Source organism: Euprymna scolopes, chromosome 5, assembly GCF_053919585.1.
Source record: "Euprymna scolopes isolate OS-2025 chromosome 5, ASM5391958v1, whole genome shotgun sequence".
Taxonomy (NCBI): domain Eukaryota; kingdom Metazoa; phylum Mollusca; class Cephalopoda; order Sepiida; family Sepiolidae; genus Euprymna; species Euprymna scolopes.
This window is the reverse complement of record NC_136486.1, coordinates 179,640,403-179,662,980: the sequence shown is the minus strand read 5'-3', so window position 1 is coordinate 179,662,980 and position 22,578 is coordinate 179,640,403. Positions and strand designations below refer to the sequence as shown.

Genomic DNA, 22,578 nt, shown 5'->3' with positions numbered 1-22,578 from the left:
AAGCAATTCTCCTTAAGACAACGTTTAAACAGTTTTGTAAGTATGGGTGCTAGTTCTGGTTGAAGTATTTTTAGTACTATAATTAGAATACCGTAAGGTTTTTGATTAGCTTGGCAACATCACATACAGATATTTGTATATCACATAGTGTGTTTTCTGATACAGGAGGAAATATTGGGGGTTAGTGGCCTTGGTCGCAAAGGGTAGAATTGGCTGCAAAGTTCTTCGCAAAGAGTTTGGCTTTGTCTGATGCTGACGAGATTAACTCAGGTACATTGATGATAGTTGGGATAGAACACACGCTTCTGTTCAGGATTCTGTTTGCAATTTGCCAAAACTGGTGGGAACCAAGCCGCTGCTCAGCTACTTTGCACTTGACGGACTGAGCATACAACTCTCTTGCGTTCTTTATTACTTTCTTACAATGGTTGCTGGCAGTCCTGAAAGCGGCTTTAGTTTCCATACATCTATTACGTTGGAAGCAGTGGAAAAAGTGATTTCTGTGCGCAATAACAGCAGCACATTCTGGAGAAAACCATGGCTGGCTGTTAGGTTTTTGCTGGAACTTTTTCGAAGGTATGAAATTGTCTATACCTTCAATTAACCATTCTGTCAGGTCTGATACTATAGACGACACATCCTTTTTAAACATGGAATGCAGAGGAAGCTCCGATATAAATGTACGGAAACTATCCCAGTCAGCCATAGTGTATCCATATACCATACGATGGAGAGGTACGTCTGAGGACTTATTACATTTCATTTTTATCTTAATTGATACAACTGAGTGGTCGGAAGATCCAAGAGGAGACAGAACGGAAACTGAACATAGTTCAGGGCAAGTTGTCTAAAAAGGTCTAGGAGACTTGCATACTGCTCCCATACTTACGAAACTATTTAAGCGCTGCCTTAAGGAGAAGTGCTTTCCGACTCCCTGGAAGACCTCATCAGTTTGCCCTGTATTTAAGAATTCAGGTGATAAGTCATCTCCCTCTCAGTACAGACCAATAAGTCTCCTGTGTGTTATGAGTAAGTTGCTGGAATCCATATTAAATAGAGAAATAGTCAACCACCTCAGCAGGAATAACCTTCTTAGTGACACACAATATGGTTTCCGCTCTGCAAGATCTACCGCAGATGTGCTGACGGTTATATCCCACAGGATTAGTGAATCTCTTGACAAAGTCTTCCTTTCTAGGGCAATTGCTCTTGACATATCAAAGGCTTTCGACAAGGTATGGCATAAGGATCTACTTCACAAGATTTTCAGCTACAGTATAACTGGAAATGTTTTCTCAATTATTAAATCATTTCTCTCCGATAGGCTCATAAGAGTAGTGGTAGATGGACAAAAATTGGAGGCCTGCAATATAAATGCTGGAGTCCCTCAGGGGTCAATCCTAGGCCCAACTCTCTTCCTGATATACAGCAATGACCTCCCTAAACACATACTTAAATCATTCGTTGACATCTATGCTGATGACACGACCATCTATGGCAACACATCAAAGGCTGTAAATGACGAAGTTCTCTCGGATTCTCTCCCCTCTGATCTCGAGCGCGTGGTTCAGTGGGGGAAGATGTGGCTGGTTACCTTTAATGCATCCAAAACCAAACTCCTATCCTTACATCATCAACGCTCTGATCCCCAGCTGGCATCAATTGCGATGGATGGCTCTCGTCTGGGTGAGGCCCCGTGTTTTGACAAGCTTCTGGGTTTGACCTTTCCTCCTGATCTGAAATGGAACACGTACATCAAGTCTGTTGCCAAGGTCGCTGGAAAGATGGTGGGATCCTTCTACTGCTCCAGAAGATATCTCACTACTGATGCAATTCTCTATCTATATAAAAGCCAAGTACGTCCAAGGATGGAATACTGTTGCCATATCTGGGCAGGAGCTGCTAAAATCAGCCTATCCTGCCTTGACAGAGTACAAAATAGACTTCGTAGCTTAGTGGGGGATGCCCTTTTCTCTACCCTGCAACCTCTCTCCCACAGAAGAGACATTGCGAGCCTATCCTTGTTTTATCGTTATTTCCATGGCAGGTGCTCCTCTGAACTCCAATCTCTGGTCCCCCCTCGCCAATCTTTCACGAAAAACACCCGTCTAGCTGAATCCACTGTGAAAAATTTCCCCCACTCTATATCTGTGCCTAAATCAAAACGCGGATTCCATGAACAAAGCTTCTTTCTTAGAACTGCACGCCTGTCGAACTCTGTTCCGTCTGCCTGCTTCCCACCGGACTACAACTTGGATGTGTTCAAGTCCAATGTTAACAAATTCCTAATGAACCGCCCCCTTAAGTAAACACTTCATCAAATCTCCACACTAACGTAATGTACTTGCAATAACCCTTATCCCTGAGTGGCTTCCAGGCCTTGATAAGTGGTGATCACTGTGTAAAAAAAAAAAAAAAAAAATATTGGCCGTCATTGTCGGGCACATGGGTGGGTTCGTGAACAATATGAGTGAGATCATAAGCAATGGAGAAATCATGACAGAATCTCCCCTCATCATCGGTCTTGTTTGAGTGGGTCAACCATTCCACATTGTGAACATTGAAGTCTCCACATACGTGAATGTTAGCTGAAGGATATGCTGATAGAACTTGGTCAATTTTCTCAGATATGCTTTTAAAGATAGTAACTCCGCTGTTATGGGGGCGATAGAGAGTAAATATAAATGCCATAGTGTGAGCTAGTGTTACTCGGAAGCACATATAGGGTAAGTTAGGATCTTCTCTGGAGATGTCCCTACCACATGGAAAGCCATCTTTTATATAGGCACATATTCCATGCCCATGGCGATCTTGGGGGTCAGATTTGGAAGTTAGGTTAGAGTATCCTTTAATTACGAACTCATTTAGGGAAATAGTCTGTCCAATTCCAGTTTCGCTTAAAAATAAAAGGTGGAAATCTTGTGAAGTAGGCCTTTATGCCATACCTTATCAAAGGTCTTTGATATGTCAAGAGCAATTGCCATAGAAAGGAAGCCTTTGTCGAGAGATTCACTAATCCAATGAGATATAACTATTAGCACATCTGCTGTAGATCTAGCAGAACAGAAACCATAGTGCATGTCATTAACAAGATTATTTCTGTTGAGGTGGTTGACTACTTCTTTATTTAATATGGATCCCAGCAACTTACTCATGACACACAGGAGACTTATTGGTCTGTACTGAGAGGGAGATGACCTGTCACATGAATTTTTAAATACAGGGCATACTGATGAGGTTTTCCAGGGTGTTAGCAATTCTCCTAAAGACAACGCTTAAACAATTTTGTAAGTATGGGGGCAAGTTCTGGTTGAAGTTTTTTCAACACTATAATTGGAATGCCGTCAGGGCCAGTTGCTTTACTGGAATCAAGGTTCTTGATTAGCTTGGCGACATCACGCACAGATATTTGTATGTTGCATCGAGTTGATGGCCTTGGTTGCATAGGGTAGAATTAGCTGCAAAGTTCTTAACAAATAGGTTGGCTTTGTCTGATGCTGACAAGATGACGATATATATATATATATATATATATATATATATATATATATATATATATATATACATACGAGCAAACAGTTAATAAAACATGTTAAAAAACACTTTGGAAAAGAGTTAAAAACATATTTAATCTGAAAAGGAAACACTAGATAAGTGGATAGTCTTTAATCCACAGAGTTTTGAAGAAATACTTTCCTTCTCATCAGAGGGTAGGAATTAGCAAAATGCGGGATCGGATTTTGCATGCAAAAGTATTTGATGAAACAACAAGTAAGTCAAAGATCTTACTTGATAACAGAAAAGTTAAGCAGGGGGAATATGGTGAAGAAAAAGGTGATTACACGTGAATGGATAGTCTGGTGGAAGATAAATAATCCAGTGACGGTAAAATCCAAATATATAACTTCAAGAAAGTTAATTGAATTTCCATTTGCACAAGTAAAATCCAAGGAAATCCCGTAATTGGAAGATGGTCCATAATAATCCAAAGGCAGAAATCCATGGAAAAATTCACAAAAATGTGTACAAGGAAAAAAGAAAAAATTCCAATAATATTAATAAAAGAAAAATAAGATATGCTTTTCACTCTACTGCCGAGACATAAATACATAAATGTATTTATGTCTCGGCAGTAGAGTGAAAAGCAGATTTGTTTGCTATATCTCGACTTGGCTAATTATTCATTGTAATATTGTTTTTTATTATTGACTAGCGGGGGCGCCTGTCTTTGTCTTTGTTTTTAATACGCTAAAATATATTTTAATTCGTGCAGATTTCGTATTTATTATTACAAATCCAATTCGCTATTAAATATATTGTACTTAATATATAGCACTGGTTTCAAAAGATTATAAAAAATGACTTGGGTGCAGTTAGCTGGAATCGACATATAACATTTAGTGCTTCAGTCGCCTTCTCTACCGTTTGAGAGATGAGAAAGATTAAAAACTAAACCACTTCAAGTTATGAATGTAGTTCCGCATGCGCTTAAGTAATAGAAATATGTCGGCAAGTTGAAATAAACATTTTGCATTTCAACTTACCGATAGATTTCTGTACACGTTATTCATCTATCCAAACAAAGACTGTACTTGTACAATGACCGCCAACAGTTCGCAAATAAATAAATATACAAATTACTCATTTCAAAGGATTTCAATAAAAGACAATATATAATACCACTCGGTACGGACCCAACAAGACCAGCGGAAAACGAAAATCTTGGATTTATATGACCAAAAAAAATCCAATCTTGAACGCCCTTCGAGGACTGTGGATAGAGGTGTTGAATCTCTACGGTTCCAAGGTGAGCATTGTCTAAAGATAGCAGTTTCAATCCTACCCAAAGCAGGCAAGAGGCTTAGTTGACCAAAACATGGTGCGACAACAACAACTATAGAAGGCAGTAATTAATGAGAATGCAGTTAAGAGACTCAGCACTCCTATCCCGTCGCAGTTAATACCCTGAAGAAGGCCAGAAAAATAGTTGGCCGAAATGTCGTGAAACAACAACTGTGAGGATGAGGATAACAGTATACAAATAAATAAAGGTAAGAACCTATCTCAAATCATATATATATACAGGCTGGGGTACAAATACTGTTACAAAATAAAACTCAGATTAATAAATAAAGGTAGGAACCTATCTCAAATCATATATATATATATATATATATATATATACATATATATATTTATATATATATATATATATATATATATATATATATATATATATATATATATATACAGGGTGGGGTATACATACTGTTACAAAATAAAACTCAGATAAATAAATAAAGGTAGGAACCTATCTCAAATCATATATATATATACAGGGTGGGGTACAAATACTGTTACAACATAAAACTCCGATTAATAAATAACGGTAGGAACCTATCTCAAATCATATATATATATATATATATATATATATATATATATATATATATATATATATATATATATATATATATATAGGGTGGGGTACAAATACTGTTACAAAATAAAACTCAGATTAATAAATAAAGGTAGGAACCTATCTCAAATCATATATATATATATATATATATATATATATATATATATATATATATATATATATATATATATACAGGGTGGGGTATACATACTGTTACAAAATAAAACTCAGATAAATAAATAAAGGTAGGAACCTATCTCAAATCATATATATATATACAGGGTGGGGTACAAATACTGTTACAACATAAAACTCCGATTAATAAATAACGGTAGGAACCTATCTCAAATCATATATATATATATATATATATATATATATATATATATATATATATATATATATATATATATATATATATATATATATATATATATATATATATATATATATATATATATAGGGTGGGGTACAAATACTGTTACAAAATAAAACTCCGATTAATAAATAACGGTAGGAACCTATCTCAAATCATATATATATATATATATATATATATATATATATATATATATATATATTTATATATATATATATATTTATATATATATATTTATATATATTTTATATATATATATATATATATATATATATATATATATATATATATAGGGTGGGGTAGAAATACTGTTACAAAATAAAACTCAGATAAATAAATAAAGTAGGAACCTATTTCAAATCATATATATATACAGGGTGAGGTACAAATACTGTTACAAAATAAAACTCAGATTTATCCCAACAAAGTAATTTATTACAAAACCCAATTATAGAAAATGATTAAAAAATACTGAAGCAAAAATATGGCATAAGTATTATTCAAAATGTTCCCTTTGAGCCTTCATTACACTATGAAGTCTTTTGGGGAAATTATCTATAACAGTACCCACAATATCTATTGGCACTTTCTGTCAGGATTTGTTCAATCTTATTTTAAAGCTTCAATATTTTGACAAGGAGTAGATCAGGCTTCACTCTCCAGGATTGACCACAAAGAATAATCAAAAGTGTTAAAATCAGATGATTAGGGAGGTCATTCTTCTTTGCTGATCAAGGATGAACAGTTGTCTGTACACCACTGCTGTGTTACATGGAATCGATAATTGTGTCGGAATAGAGAAAATATTGGAATCGTCCCATCACTCATATATATATATATATATATATATATATATATATATATATATATATATATATATATATATATATATATATATTGAAAGAGAAATAGATTATACACACGCATCATAACAAGATAATCGTCATAATTGAAAATAGAAAAATACTAAATAGTAGAATTGAAACTAAAAGTAAAATGAATAATAAGTGAAAATATAACAATAAAATTAATTACATAATAATAATAATATAATAAATAATTAAATAAAATATAATAATAATAATAATAATAATAATAATAATAATAATAATAATAAATAAATAAATAAATAAATAAATAAATAATTAAATAAAATATAATTAAATTAAATACGAATATTAATTACGATTTGTGCCGAGTATGTTGGAGAAATTTGACTTAAAAAATGCCGCAGAATTGCTAAATAGTAGAAGTGAAGGTGCTTTTAACTATAGACACTGAGTAGATTGGCCAGTATTGTTTGTGTGTAAAACGCCAGGAAAATTTATTAAAAATGATATTCACAAACTTACGTGGAAGTGATCGAATTTGCTCTAAAAAAATAACAAAATAACACATTTTAAAATTTTATTGTTACATTTTCTGTAATAATAAAGGTCAATCAATTTTAGACTGTAAAAATCAAAATGTACACAGCTAAAAATTATCATGTTCATACTTAATATATAAATGATCTTATTTATCTAAAAGTCTGTGCTTTCAAATCATCGGTAGTTTTTTTTTTAATAAAAATAAAATTTTGTTTAAATGATAAATAAACGTCTTATAGTTGACCCCTCCACCGAAAAAATATTACACATACGAAAACTCTCCGGTTTATGCTTATTATAGCCGTAAATTAAAAAGTAACATGCCAGCGATCTTTTTAGAAATATAGTTTAAGCACCCATATACATATGGCACAGTTTTAAATAAAAAATGATAAATATAGAATAACGTATTCATAATATAACAAAAGCAATAATAATAATAATAATAATAATAATAATAATAATAATAATAATAATAATAATAATAATAATATCATAAGAAATAGTTATACGAGTTACCATCTGCGCAGATTATGTTTGAGTAATTTAAATTAAAAAATACATAAAGATTGATTAATAATAGAAACGAAATAGCGTTTAACTGTAGACATTGCATATGCCTTACATTGTCATGACTAAGAAAACTTTTAGAAATAAAATAAATACATATGAACATAATAATCAAAAATAAATTTATAACGGAGGAATTATCTAAAAGTTTGACAAATAAATTATTTTACTTTCCTCGTGATATAGCAAGACCACTCTGTATATGTGCGCGTATGTGTGTGCGTGTGTAAATGAATTGATCAACATTGTTTGTGCGTAAAAATCAGCAAAAGTTATTACAAATATTTACGAACTTACGTAGACGGGAGTCAATTTACCCCCAAATAGCAATAAGACACATTTTAAAATATATTGTTAAATTGACTGCAAAATAATATAATCACGAGAAATATTAATTCAGATTACGATCTCCACAAATTATTTTTGAGAAATTTAAATGAAAAAACCTTAAAATTGCTAAATAGTAGAAGCTTAATAGTATTTAAGTATAGACACTGAACATACTTTATTTTGCCATGATGAGATTTTTTTTAAAGAAATAAATTAACTACATGCAAGTCAAAAATAAATTTAGGACGGGATAATTACCAAAAGTATAGCAAATAAATTATTTTACTTTTATCGTGATATAGCAAAACCACTTTGATCAGTTGAAAAATGGGGGCGTCAAAACACATTGCAAAAAATGTAGTCGGCACAATTGACTACCGAGGAATCTTGTGCGTAGCTAGAGTAAACACTGCCTAATATAAGAGAAACTGTTTCATATAAATTTATGAAATTAGAAGTAAAACATAAGCGTTTCCGAATATCTTACTTATGATTAAAATATTTTCATACTATATATGTAAAAATCATATATATGTTAGTGTTGGAACAATTAATTGGAATCGGAATCCGGAATCGGCAAAATCGGAACTTTTGGGGATGTCGAAATCGGTGTCGGAAAAATCTGGGCCTAGTTTTCTAATTCAAAAATTACTCTTTTAATATTTTTTTGTTTTTTGCGATTAAAAATGAAAAAAAAAAACACGATGTATTTATTAGAAGATTGTATATACTTAGCTTATTAGAACATTTCACTGCCTAAGAGTAACTGCGCCAGCGCAGATGTGGCAACAATACTCCCTTATAAGCGAATTATAGTTTTGTAGAGATACAAAATACTCTTTAGTGTTAGTAATTTTTTATAGTAACATAAGCCAAGAATCAAAGACCACATGCTATATATCCCATTCCTATATTTAGTATTGACTCTCTATGTCTAATTTATTTTTTATTCGTAAATTACGGTAAACAAAGCAAATATTCTAGAGTTTACTTAGCTCATTCCCTTAGTAAATCGTTTGAAATGTGCCCATTTCTTTTCACACTTATTTGCTAAACGTGTATATGCCAACCCTCTGGTAGTTCACAGTTAATTATTAAAAGATTTAAAATGCTCTGGACCTTCTTTTAATTCCAATGGGGTCGTGTTGACCTTGTTGTTGCATAATCATCGTTTTCTTTTTAAATAATTGATATTTTTTCGCTACCTTAGATGTGAAAATTATAGCTGAAAAGCCCACAATAAGTTTATTAACATTTTGGATGAATACATACAGTGAGAACAATTAGAAATTTGTTCAATGAAAAAGAAATTCTGTCTACCAGGTTGACAAGAAAGTTGTTGCGATTTTTAACTTTTAAACACATCTCAGCTCAAACAAAATTTTTATCGATCAAAATAAGCACTATCAGAATCAACACACTTTTGTCAACGCAAAACAAGTATATTCTTGCCAGTCACGTAAAAATATTGCGTTCTGGTGGCGATGAAGTCGCTGAAGGCGTTTAGATACCGCTTAGGTTTTGAATCATTTCTCACGGAGAATGTTGTCGAGATGTTTGAAAAAGTGGTAGTCGGTAGGTGAGAGGTATGGAGAGTACGGCAGATAAGGCAGAGTTTCGTAACCCAATTCGTTTGACTTCTGCAGGAACTTTTTAGCAACAGGCGTGGAGGAGAACTGGGCCTTTTCTGTGGGCTAATGCTGGGTGTTGTTGTCGACGTTTGTGATGCATTTCATCCATTTACTGACAGTACTTTTCCGCCGTAATGGTTTCGCCTTCATTCAAAAAATTATAATGGATGAGACCGGTCGCAGACCACCAAATAGTCAGCATGATCTGTTGGGGGAGGCAACACTGGCTTCAGGAAATGTCGTGAAACGTCGTTGGCGTCTAACCATTGAGCTGAGTGCTGCCGGTTGTCGTAAAGAACCCACTTTTTATCGTAAGTCGCAACCTGACCAAGAAATGGGTCGTTCTTTTTGCGTGAAAGAAGGGAAGATGACACTTCATAACGGCAACTAGACGCTTTATTATCACTAGTCTCCTTCGTATCAATATTTTACTTGCAGCTTTAGTCTTGATTCGTGCCTTTCCAGTTAAGATGTCAGTCAACTAGTAGTAAACACACAATGAGTTAGCGTGAAGATTACGACCTGGGCCTTACACTGCAGCGCAAGATTAATCCCTTTAAGCGTGGCATCAAGTTCCGCCAAACTGATATGCTGCGCATCATTTTTCGGACGAAGCCAGCACGCATCTTTTACAATGTTACCCAATCGTTCCAACATTACACCTGTAGCCAAACAATTCGCATAAACCCATGTAGGGCCGTTTCTACATATTTTAGTCAATGTTTCAGCTTATCATTTGCTGGAGAGAATCGTCATCGACTATGTCGTCCCATCATTTTGTGACCGCAGTTACTAATCTTTTAAGTACTCCTGTTGCCACTCGGGACCATCTTCAGACAGATCAATGTCCTATTAATTTACCGCAAATAGAAAACGTGATGCTCTACGTTAGGTACATCTGGAATCGGGCTCCCTCGCTTCGATCGTAAAGTATTACATTCCTCCCGGACCTCAAGGCCCAACACGAACGCCTCATCCCTTAAACGCTTAGGGTTCTTGCTTATTAAACTCAAAGATTCCAGTTTCATTTGAACCGCATCTGCAGACATTCATTAACATAGATGTCATCAATGTAAGCTAAAGTAGCTTTCACTGTGGTCTCATCTTGTATCAAAACAGTTTTAATGATTGCTATCGTTATTAAGGGTGCTACGTTTAGGCCAAAACCTAAGCGTGTCAGTATCGTTTATCCTTGATTATCACTGTATGAAATGGCCACAGTGACTCATGAACCCTTGAACTCTTATCTGTAGGTAGGCTCTCTTCAAATCAAGCAGTACTACATTACTCCCTTTCTGACACCACTCTCGTAGATTAACAGCGCACACATCTGCATTCCCGGTAAAAGCATCAACATGCTGATTCGATTCTCGATAATCCATCACGGGTCGAATTTTGTGTTTAGTTGGTTGTTTAATAACCATGAGTGGATTGGCTGGTCCTAGACGTCCTTGTGGGTATGGTATTAACCAACCGTTATCAATTCACAGCTGAAGTTCTTCATATGCAGTCCGATTCTTGGTGGAGACTGCACACTGTGAAATAGTATTGCATAACAGATCTGGCGATTCGATCATGGTCTATTTTCACCTCACTGTCCAGGCCCTTTCTTTGTCGTTAAACGTAGCAGAGATATCCTTTTCCTCAATAGAAATAGCTGCACATACTTCTTTCCCTCTACCAAGCATTATACCTCCGGCTGCTGTAATCATGACACCTCCTAGATCTCTTATTGCATCAATTGCGTAATAAGTTGTGGCGAAAATTGTGGAAAGGCAGGCTTACCTCTTAAACGGCCTCGATGTGCGCTTTGCCGGTGCAGCGTCATGATGCTGAAAAGGGTCCAAGATGGTGCCTGCAGCCTTATATAACAATACAGTCTCGCAGAATCTCGTGTGCTCTCGCACACGTATGCAAATTTAGAGGACTCTGTCTTTTATAAAAACAGGCCACTGGAGCAGATGGGAGAGATGTGAAAACAAGTCTACAGAAAGTGCTGACGGACGATGCTGCTGCAGTAAGCTGAGGTTTTGTGTACTCTTTTTTTCTTTGAAACAACATAAGTCATATCCAAGGGGTTTTTCTTGCATCATCAGGACGTCAACTTCAGCTGTGTCACCTTTCTCAGTGCAGATTGTGGTACTCCTTATATTACAGCATGCTTGGGATAAGCCATTAATGGTTATGACCTCCACTTGTTTCTTCCTCCATGTCCGATAACTATAGACCGGGAACATCCCATGACTGCAAGTGCTGAACGTTGCAACTCATTAATTTTGACGCCGACAACAGGCAATGCTGTGTTCATTGCTTGGACAGGGGGCAAGGGTGGCGACAGTACCTTGACTCCGATTTCGTTTCCCGAACAGTTGCGAGATATGTGACCTAACTCATTGCAGCGATAACATCGTGGTGTTATGTGTGCTCGTGAATAAACATTCGTCGCACCACTTCGACTTCGGCACTTCTTAGCAAAATGGTTAGGGTCCCCACATTTATAGCAGACATGGTTCTCACGCTTAGCGTTAGCTGGAAGAGAATCCACATTGTCTCCGTAGGTTTTAGATGCTGCTCGACTAGTGCCGGCTGCTGCTGTAATTGATTCTGGTTTCTTAAGGATGTTTCGCGTTCGGGCCAGTAACTCGTCCGTTGTTAATATGTTAATACGAGATTACGCTCGCAAAAAACTACTGACATCCTCAGGTAAACCCACAAAAAAGGCACGGCTTAAGATTTTGTTCGTTGACACCACCAAAACGGTGCTGATAACTTCCATAAATCAGCTAAGTAAACGTCCAACGTTTCATTGGGATGTAGTCGCTGGGTAGTGAATAATTGCGATGCAACAAGAGGATCCGTCCCACATGCTGTATATATGCTCTGCTTAATTTCTTCCCAGTCAGGTTTATCCCCGAGTTTCTGGTACACTGCATAGGCCCGTCCGGTTAACCTCAACAGAATGACTGTTGCCGACTCCTTTATTTTGCACAATTTGCAAATACGCTCAGCTTTCAACAACAGACGGCTCAGCAGTAGATCCATCAAATTCCGGTATTAAACGGATGTCGAATCTGTCTATTTTTTGTGTCACTGCTTATCAAAGTCACTTGAAAATAAAATAAAATAAAAACGCCTAAATAGCTTATTAAATGGAAAGGGAACAAAACAAGCAAAAAACTGACGATGTCAAACCGTCCTTTTGTCAATACAATGCACAAGTCTTTTCCCCTTTCTGTCACCTTGCAACAAATCCTCGTGTATTTGATATTATCTTCCACTGTTAGCTCTCGTTCTCGTTCTAAGCCGTCAAACAAAAACCTCCACTCAACTGTCATGCTTTAGAATTCGTCCCTTTTAACAGTTACCAATTGTGTCCACATGCAAGTTAATAGCGACCTACAAAATTATGCTTGTTTTTTCTTTTCTACATTTTCTGCTGGCATTTTATAGGCTAAGCAAACATGAGGTCGTTTGCGAGAGTGATGATTCCTATTACTCGCTGGTGAGAGTGATGAGTCCTGTTACTCGCTGGTGAGAGTGATGATTCCTGTTACTCGCTGGTGGGAGTGATGATTTCTGTTACTCGCTGGTGAGAGTGATGATTTCTATTATAAGTTTATACGCTTTGGTACTGAATATTTTTTCACTCTTTTGTGATTTAGAGGAAATTATATTTTTGACGTTAAATGGGCTGGTAAACAGCAAAACAAAATAAACCAAATACAATACGCAAAAGTCCAGCGAGACAGATGTGTGAAGAACATTGAACATGTGGTTCGTCTACGTCTGTCTGGCGGAGCTTTCACAGTATATCAACAGCTTAGTCCTGAGGAAAAACAGGATTGTGAAAGGATCAAGGCGGCATTATACAAGGCGTTTGCTATCGACCCCGCCACTGCTTGGGAGCAATTTGAGGCAAGAACTTTGCATCCTGGTGAAACTGTCGAAAAACCCTTCACAATTTGCTGACGAGGAAACCTTGTTTATTAAAAAACTATATGTAATAATTATTGTCCGTAACTTGATGTCTACCACAATAAAAACACTGTTTTCCGAAACGATCGTACAAATAATTGATTTTGTTCTTGTTCCTTCTTATGAAACGGATTTTTAATTTAATTATAATTTGATTTTTAAATTTTAAATTATCAATCACATTACTAAATATTAAATTAGCTCTAGGATATTTACCTATCGAGCTTATTATATATTTAAATTACAACGAGCATTTTTTCTTTCCTGTATTTTAATTAAACTAGTAATTTCACTATTACATTAAAATACACTCAGCTTTTTAGACTATTGTTCTAGTCTCCTTTATATATATATATATATATATATATATATATATATATATATATACATATGTATATATGCCTGTATATATATGTGCATATATGCATATGTATATATATGCATATGAATATGTATATATATGTATATACGTATATATATGTGTGTGTCAGTATGTGTGTATAAGTATATATATGTGTGTGCCTATATATATATATATATATATATATATATATATATATATATAGTTATGTGTATTTATAGCTATATATATAGTAAATTGGATTAATAAAGGATTTTAATGGAGACTTATCAAGATATAATAGCTCAACATGCCGCTATAAAGAAAATAATAGACAAGATAAAATATATATTTTTACATACGAATTTATCTGTCAGTTCAGATACTATTTTATTTAATGTTCCTCTTTAAGTTTACCCATTTATAGCTTCCTTGTGGCCTAAATTCTATCCCCTAGTTAATCGAGAGAATTTTTTAGCTCCTTTCCCTCCTTCTAGTTTTCATATTTTAAGACCCCTTTTTCCATAAATATATCCCTCTCCTTATATTATCCTCTTTATATCTCATGTATTATAATAATTCTTCCTTTATGTTTATTATGGCAGATATACACTTTCTTATATCAGTAATCTATCTCTTTAATTTCCGGTTCCCTTCCCTATCCTTCTTCTATTATCTCCCTTCTATATCATGTATTTAAACATTCCACCCTGAGCTAGATGTCACATTTCCCTAGATTTGTAACTCAACTGTTTTCTCTTCTTATGATGAGAAACATTCGGCTTCAAAATGCCGAGGTATAAAGAGCATTTATAATACCTCTTCCCATCGATCTATTTTCGTAATGGAACTGACAAATAAATGATTATATACCACTATATATTTTATCTTGTGAAATATTTCGTTATATGTGTGTGAATATGTGCGTTTATAAATTGAGAAACATTGTCTTTGTGTAAGAAATCAGTAAAATTTAATAAAAAATAATATTCACAAACTTACTTCCAGAGGAATAACTTTGCGCTGAAATGACAAAACGACATATTTGAAAATATATTGTGACATCGTTCGTAAAAACGGTTCAGCACAATAAAAATTGACGCAATTAGTAGAAATAAAACATAAATGGTTCAGTGTAGCTTATGTGACACTAATATATTTTCATATATTTATACAAATCAAAGACATATATATATATATATATATATATATATATATATATATATATATATATATATAATGAATTACGCATCACAACGTAATATTAGGAAAATAAACAAATATTTTACTTGTTTGAAATTCATCATTGGTTTCAAGCGCACTTGATGCGTATTTTATTTTATTCAAATGAAAACAATAAGATCGATTCTCTAAGGGGAAACTTATCGGAATAATGCAAAACTCAACCAATTGCTCTGGAGCTTATATAGAATATCAATGAACTAAGAAAACGACAATAACGAAAATGTATACTAATCCATATCGATTTATTTGTTTATTCAATAAGGATGATTCACCAACCAGGGGTGTAAGATAAGTGAACCTATTTATACCATGGTATTCCGAAGCCTAATGCTTCTCATCTGAAGAGGAGGGAATATGTAAGGTAACATATTAAGGATGCGACATCTAGCGATAGTTACATTAGGAGCGAAATAATTGTTCGTGAGAGGAGACTGTAAATATATTGAAACTGTTGGGAGGGGGAAATGGGATAACTAAAGTGATCTCTGAGATAGAGGAGGAATATGGCTGTTATTATAAAATGAAGGTAGTTATATTCTACCTCTATTGCAGAGATTATTTTAGTTCTCCCATTTCCCTCCCTCAACAGTCTCAATATATTAACAGTCTCTTCTCACGAACAATTATTTCGTTTCTAATGTATATATCGGTACTCTAACGCATCCCTAATATGTTACCTAGCATCTTCTCTCTTCTTCTTCTTCTTCTTCTTCTTCTTCTTCTTCTTCTTATGAGAAGCATTAGGCTTCGGAATACCATGTATGAAGCGGTTTACTTATCTCACGCCCCTAACTAATGTATCATCCTTATTGAATAAACGAATCAATCTATATGCATTACTATATATTTTTATACCATCGTTTTCTTATTTTCTTGATATTCTATCTCTCTATATATATCTATAATATATATATATATATATATATATATATATATATATATATATATATATATATATATATATAATTAAGAAGTAAAAATTAAGTTTGTAAGCCAAAAGTTTCTGTAAACTTAAAATGAATATAAATATAAATATATTTTTAGTAATCACAACCAAATCAAAAACCTGAAATATAACCAAAATATGAAATAGAATTTGTCATAAAACACAATTTAAAACCGTAAATTATACTTTACATGAATTCATTGTTCGGCATGATACTCAAATATGAAATATTAAAATTTCCTTAATACACGGAGCTTCAAAGAAATGCGTTCTTCTCATCTAGGGAAAGATATTAGTAAATGAATATTATAGCGAAGCTATGAATTTACTGGTACTGGCATAAATTGAAACAGCATTATATGAGACCTAGTCATAAATGCTAAAAAAATGCTTTTGTGCAAAGAGTTTATAAAATGGTGAAAAGAAATGAAAAATAAAGAAATAAATTAAAAATCCAGATGAAAGGATATGGAGTGGTTAAGTGTTTTCAAGACGAAATGAACACAGGAGGCAATGTTCCTATAAGAAGTCGGATTTATGCTGTTGACAAATAGGTCCAATTTAAAAAAATCCAAAATGTCTGTAATAATCTAAAATGTGTGTAATCCAAATTTGTAGAAAAATCCATTTTCAGTCGAGAAATTAAGATTATTTCGAATCGTTAAAGTGTTTTGCATTTTGGAAAATTGAACAAGCGTAAGACAACTTCCATAGACGTTTATACCATTTTGAAATAATAGAAAACTTGATTTCAAAAATACAACGGAACGGAAGGAAAAAAGAAAAAAGGTTGCTTGCATGTTCGTGACCTAGATAGATTGTTCTTGAAATAATTAGGTTATGCGTCAGAATGCGCATAGTTGGACAGATACGTAGGTGGACTAGATGTGGTCTAGACAGAAAGGGTGATTATTATTAGATAGAAAAAAAGAAAAAAGAACGTGAAAAGGAAAGACGGCGGAAGAGGACTGGTTTGTATAGAAGACTGTGTTAATGGCACAAAAAACGAGAATAATAGATAATGCAATACACTGAAAGAATAATCATGACAGCGAGAGACACTGAAAAATTCAACAAAACAGAAAACAGAGAGACAAAGGATAAGACGAGAAAAGAAAAATGGGAAGACAAACAACTGCACGAAATTCATAAGGATGACAAAAGATGAGAATAACGAAAACACTTAAACATGGATGCGAAAAGGACACGTAAACTGAAAAACTGAATTCCTAATAACTGCAGCACAAGATGCTTCGATGAGAACTAACCACATCAAAGCAAAGATCGACAAAACATAAGAAAATAGCAAATGCAGACTTTGTGGACAAAGAGACGAAACGATAAACCATATAGTAAGCAAATGTAGCAAACTGGCTCAAAAGGAATACAAGACCAGGCATGACCAAGTGAGGAGGGCAGTACACTGAGAACTGTGCAAAAAACTACATCTCGAACGCACAGATAAAAGGTACAATAATAAGCCGGCAACAGCCGACAAGTACTTGAAAACGAGAATCACAAAACCCTATGGGATATGGACATATAAACAGATAAACCCATCCAAGCAAGAAGACCGAATGTCGTAATAATTAACAAGAAAGAAATCCTGTCAAATCGTAAACTTTGCTGTTCCAGCTGACCACAGGGTGAATATCAAAGCAAAGGAGAAACAGAGCAGATACACAGAGCTAGCCAGAGAGTTGAAAGGGATATGGATGATAAAGAAAATCAAGATAATATCTGTAAAAGTAGGAGCGCTAGGAACAATTCCGAAAAGCTTTGAAAAAAGAATGGGAGAAACTGGAATCAGTGGAATGGTTGGAAAAATACAATAAATAACAATAATGTAAACAGCTGAAATATCAAGGAAAACTCTTGAATCCGGAGACTAAAACACATCAGTCATGTGAGCGGGCCAAACAAACTGCTGCAGAGACAAAACATGAAGAAACGTTACATGGAACCAAGAACATTAAAGCTGCATATCTATAAGTCCCCTATCCCGTCCCCCATCCCCTCTTATTGCCCCATCACTGCCCTTTCCTCAAAAGAGTTATACCAAATAGACGAGCAGAGTCAAAGAGGGTGGAAAGTCCGAGGAAGGAGCACTGACCGGACCTCTGTGAAGTGTGAAGAGAACTGTGATCTTGGGGAAGCTAATTGTCACTCAAATTCCAGTAGAGACTAATGACTGCTGCCAGCGAGAATTCAATGGTAAGCGGCTGTTGCGATAACGCAAAATCATTTGCAAATGTTATCTAAAGAAGTGAAGAGTACTGGAAATCTGGGGAGACCTGTTATCCCTCAGCTTCCAGGAACACCACAAGTTGTTTTCAAGGAGAGATCTTTGATGACCTGTGTTAAAGCTACTTGTAAGACAACAATAATAATAATAATAATAATAATAATAATAATAATAATGATAATGATAATGATAATGATAATGATAATAATAATCAATACATATAAGATAAAAGCAATTAGAATGAAGTTAATGATAGTTATAATATATAAACTTAAAATAAACCATGCGATTAGAAAAATAGAAATTAGATATAAAATAGAAATTAGATATACAGTCTTATTTTAATAATGTATGGAAAATTCTAGAACATTGTTAATGTTTTAACTTAATATGTATAAAAGTTACAGGGGGCTAGAGAAATTGAAGGAAATCAAAGGGTGAATGTCTCCTTATGGGTAATAAAAGTAACTTGTGAGATAAAGGAATAAGAAATTCACCAGTAAAGGAAAAATCAATAGTTAATCTCCCAGAAAGTAAGCTTATTGATGTTATGTAAGATGTGGGAATTGTTTAAAATTAATGATTGGGTAGCTTTGGATTTAATTGAGGCTAAGTAGTTTTGAAGTTTTGTATTTTGCCTTATGTTTGTATTGCGTTATTTTAAAATCGTATAAACAGACATGGAAGTTGCGTTACGCCGGCATAATTTCCCTAAGTGAATAACAGCTTTAATGATTCGAAATACTCTTTATTTCTCGACTACTTTCAAACGGATTTTTCGATCGACTTGGATTACACACAATATGGATTATAACATTTATTTTTAATTTGGATTTATTTCTCTCTCTCTCTCTCTCTCTCTCTCTTTCTCTCTTTCTCTCTCTCTCTCCATATATATATATATATATATATATATATATATATATATATATATCAGAATTTTTTATGTGGGCTGATATATACATATTTCCACAGTATATCAATTTCACAGCGCAAGGTGTTAACTGATTGCGCAAATGATTATATATATATATATATATATATATATATATATATATATGTGTGTGTGTGTGTGTGCGTGTGTGTACGCGCGTGTGTATCTGTGTGTATGTATGTGTGTGCGTGCATGAGTGCGTGTGTATCTGTGTGCATGAATGATCACTATTGTTTGTGTGTAAAAAGCCAACAGAATTTATTAAAAATATTCTCAAACTTACGTGGAAGTGGAGTAATTTGCTCTAAAAATAAAAAAGACGCATTTTCAAATATATTATAATATTGTCTATAAACGGGAGTTCAGTTAATTTCGGATTAGGAAAGTCAAAACGTATACAGTTAAAAAATTCGCTTTGTCTTATGTCTTTTTTTCCAATTAAATATTAAAACGAAAATATTTTGTATGCTAAAATTTATCATATTCACGTTTAATAGGTAAATATATTTATTCAAAATGTTTTTCTTTCAAATTATCAGTAGTTTTTATATATAATACAATTTGGAGTAAGCAATAAACAAACTCCTCACAGTTAAACTCCTGCAAGAATAGTAGATGTAAGAAAACCCTCTGGTTTTATCGTCCTTACAGCCGTTACTTAAAAATAACATTTCAATGAAAATTCTTTTAAATAATAAAATATTTGTCCAAGAACCCATATAAATTTTAAATGTAAACTAATATATATAAAAAGAAAAGAATAATATAATAATGCAATCACGAGTAACAACAACAACAACAACAACAACAACAACAATAATAATAATAATAATAATAATAATAATAATAATAATAATAATAATAATAATAATAATAATAATAAAAATAATAATAATAATAATCACAAGAAATATTATTAAGAATTACGTTCTGTGCATAGTATTTTCTTTGAGAAATTTAAATTAAAAAAATACCCTTAAAATTACTAAATAAAGGTCAAATAGCGTTTAACTGTATACACTAGATAAATTTTACTTTGGCATAAGTAAGAAAATTTTATAAAATAAAATAAATACACGCAAACAAATCAGAAAATAGTTTATGATATGATAAGAACTACAAAAGTTGAACAAATAAGTAATTGTTCTTCTCTCTCACTATAGTAAGGTAATCTAACGGAATTTTGGGCGGTCGTCTCCAAAATCCGCTTTTAAAGTAACAAATTAAAGAGAAAAAAGGAAAAAATAAACAAGCAAAGTAAAGAATGAGCAAATGAAATATAGACCCAAAATGAATTTAAAATGATTCGAATTTATTTAAAGAAATCAGTCATGGTTGCTTATATTTTCCTAAGCTCAGGTTTTAAAAACCTGTAAGTAACATGGAATAAAAACAAATACAAAACACAAATCTTACTTGACAGAAAGGCTGAAATAAAAGCACATACTATAAAATATTCTTTTTTTCAGTAAAAAGTTCTTTTCTTTTTTTTTTTTTTTTGAAAAGAAAAACATGCAGATAGCAAAGTTCTTTCAAAGTTCTTTTTTTCTGCTTTCTTTGTCTCTTTTCTTTTTTTTTTAACAAACAAAACCTTCAAAAGGTTTAAAAGAAAGTTCTCTGAAAAAGGGGGTGTCTTATTCTCTCTTTTCCTGGCTCTCTAAAAAAGGGGTTATCTTTTCTTCAGAATCCCCTGAAATAATTCTTCCTATCTCTGATAGGTTTCTTTTCCGAAATAATTTTCCTTTCCTGATAGCGAAGGTCATGTTATTTCTTCTTTGTGACAAGCTCTATCACGCTCCTTCCGTTGGTCTCCTTTCTCTGAAAGGAGTTACCGTCTTCAATAAATGGTGTTTTCTGAAACACCAATTTTTACCTCTTAATATGGGAAGAATGAAGAAGTTGCGTATTTTACGTCGCTCGCTGGGCCCGACGGAATTCAAAAAAAAAAAACGGACCACTGTCCGATGTCTTCTATGGAACTAATTTAAAAATGGAGAAAGAAAGATTTCTGGAATTGTCCAGCCAATCAGCGTTAAGCAATGCCGATGGCTACCAAGAAAGAGGGAAAACATCGAGAGAGAGAGAGAGAGAGAGAGAGAGAGAGAGAGAGAGAGAGAGAGAGAGAGAGTGACAGACGTACACATCTTCACCCGCTGAAAGGTCCCTCAGTTCATTGCTAGATACGGTCAAGATGAGGAGGAGGGTAGAGGTTAGGTGAAGTTTATAATTTGGCGAAAAGGCTGACACCTCCACCCTTTCCCTTTGCACTGATAATGACGAGGTCCTAAAAAAATAAAATTCCGACAAATCTTTTGATACGACAAAATTTTAAATGAACATAGAAAAATATAAAAAAAAAAGAAGAATAACATAACTATAAAATAATAACAAGAAAAAATCATGAATAATTATAATAATAATTAAATTACAATTTTTAATTTTATATTTTGATTTAATTTGTTAATGCTTTTACATGTCTTCTACCTCCTTCATTTTTATTAATTGAATTTACAGTTAATTAAAATTTTATATTTCATATTTTAAGTTATTTACATAGATTTCAACAATTTTTTATTAATAAAATTGAGTAATATTTATACTACATAATATCCGGTGATGAAATCGTTCATTACACTAGCGTCTAGCGACGGGTCGTTTCACCTATTTTCTGACTAACTAATCCCTTTTACAACACTTATTTCTTCTATGCCGCCCACTCTTATTAACTCTTCTTTCTCATACACTACCCCCGCCTCTCCACTCTTTCCCCTTTCTTGTCAATTTCTTTATTCTTATCTGTTACCTATTGCAACCCTTCTCTTACGCACTATCCCGGATATATCCATCAATATTACTCACTCCCATTTCTGTTATTGTATGTTGTAAATCATGTGACTCATACCATTTTTTGTTTCTTTTTAAGAGCATGTCTCTATAAAATCGGAAGTATACCCAATGAATGTCATTGTTTGACCGAAACAGTAGATTTGTTATTGTCATAATCATGTTATTTGTTTACCTAAAATTAAATAATGTGTGTATGAATTTACCGCTATTGTTTGTCTGTAAAAGGCCAGAAAAAATTATCAAAAAGGATATTCACAAACTTACGTGGAACGGAGTCAAGTTGTCCTAAAAATAACAAAAAGACATTTTAAAATATATTTTACATCGTCTACACAAGGAAATTC

At 33.4% G+C, this 22,578-nt stretch overlaps 1 protein-coding gene across 14 annotated transcripts in view; it reads right to left on the bottom strand.

Annotated features, from left to right (window-relative positions):
• LOC145277057 (uncharacterized) overlaps nucleotides 1-22,578 on the bottom strand; it is a 100,798-nt gene that overhangs the window by 5,326 nt on the left and 72,894 nt on the right. For 4 of the 14 annotated variants that reach the window (XM_080128723.1, XM_080128718.1, XM_080128719.1 and 1 more), the window contains 4 exons: nucleotides 22,499-22,519; nucleotides 19,671-19,691; nucleotides 15,020-15,040; nucleotides 7,154-7,174 (listed from right to left, as the gene is read on the bottom strand). In XM_080128723.1, coding sequence (XP_079984849.1) covers nucleotides 7,154-7,174; nucleotides 15,020-15,040; nucleotides 19,671-19,691; nucleotides 22,499-22,519 — 84 coding nt within the window. Of the gene's footprint in view, nucleotides 1-7,150; nucleotides 7,175-15,019; nucleotides 15,041-19,670; nucleotides 19,692-20,859; nucleotides 21,672-22,498; nucleotides 22,520-22,578 lie in introns of those variants that run through there. The other 10 variants (XR_013868096.1, XM_080128717.1, XR_013868098.1 and 7 more) reach the window with 7 other exon arrangements.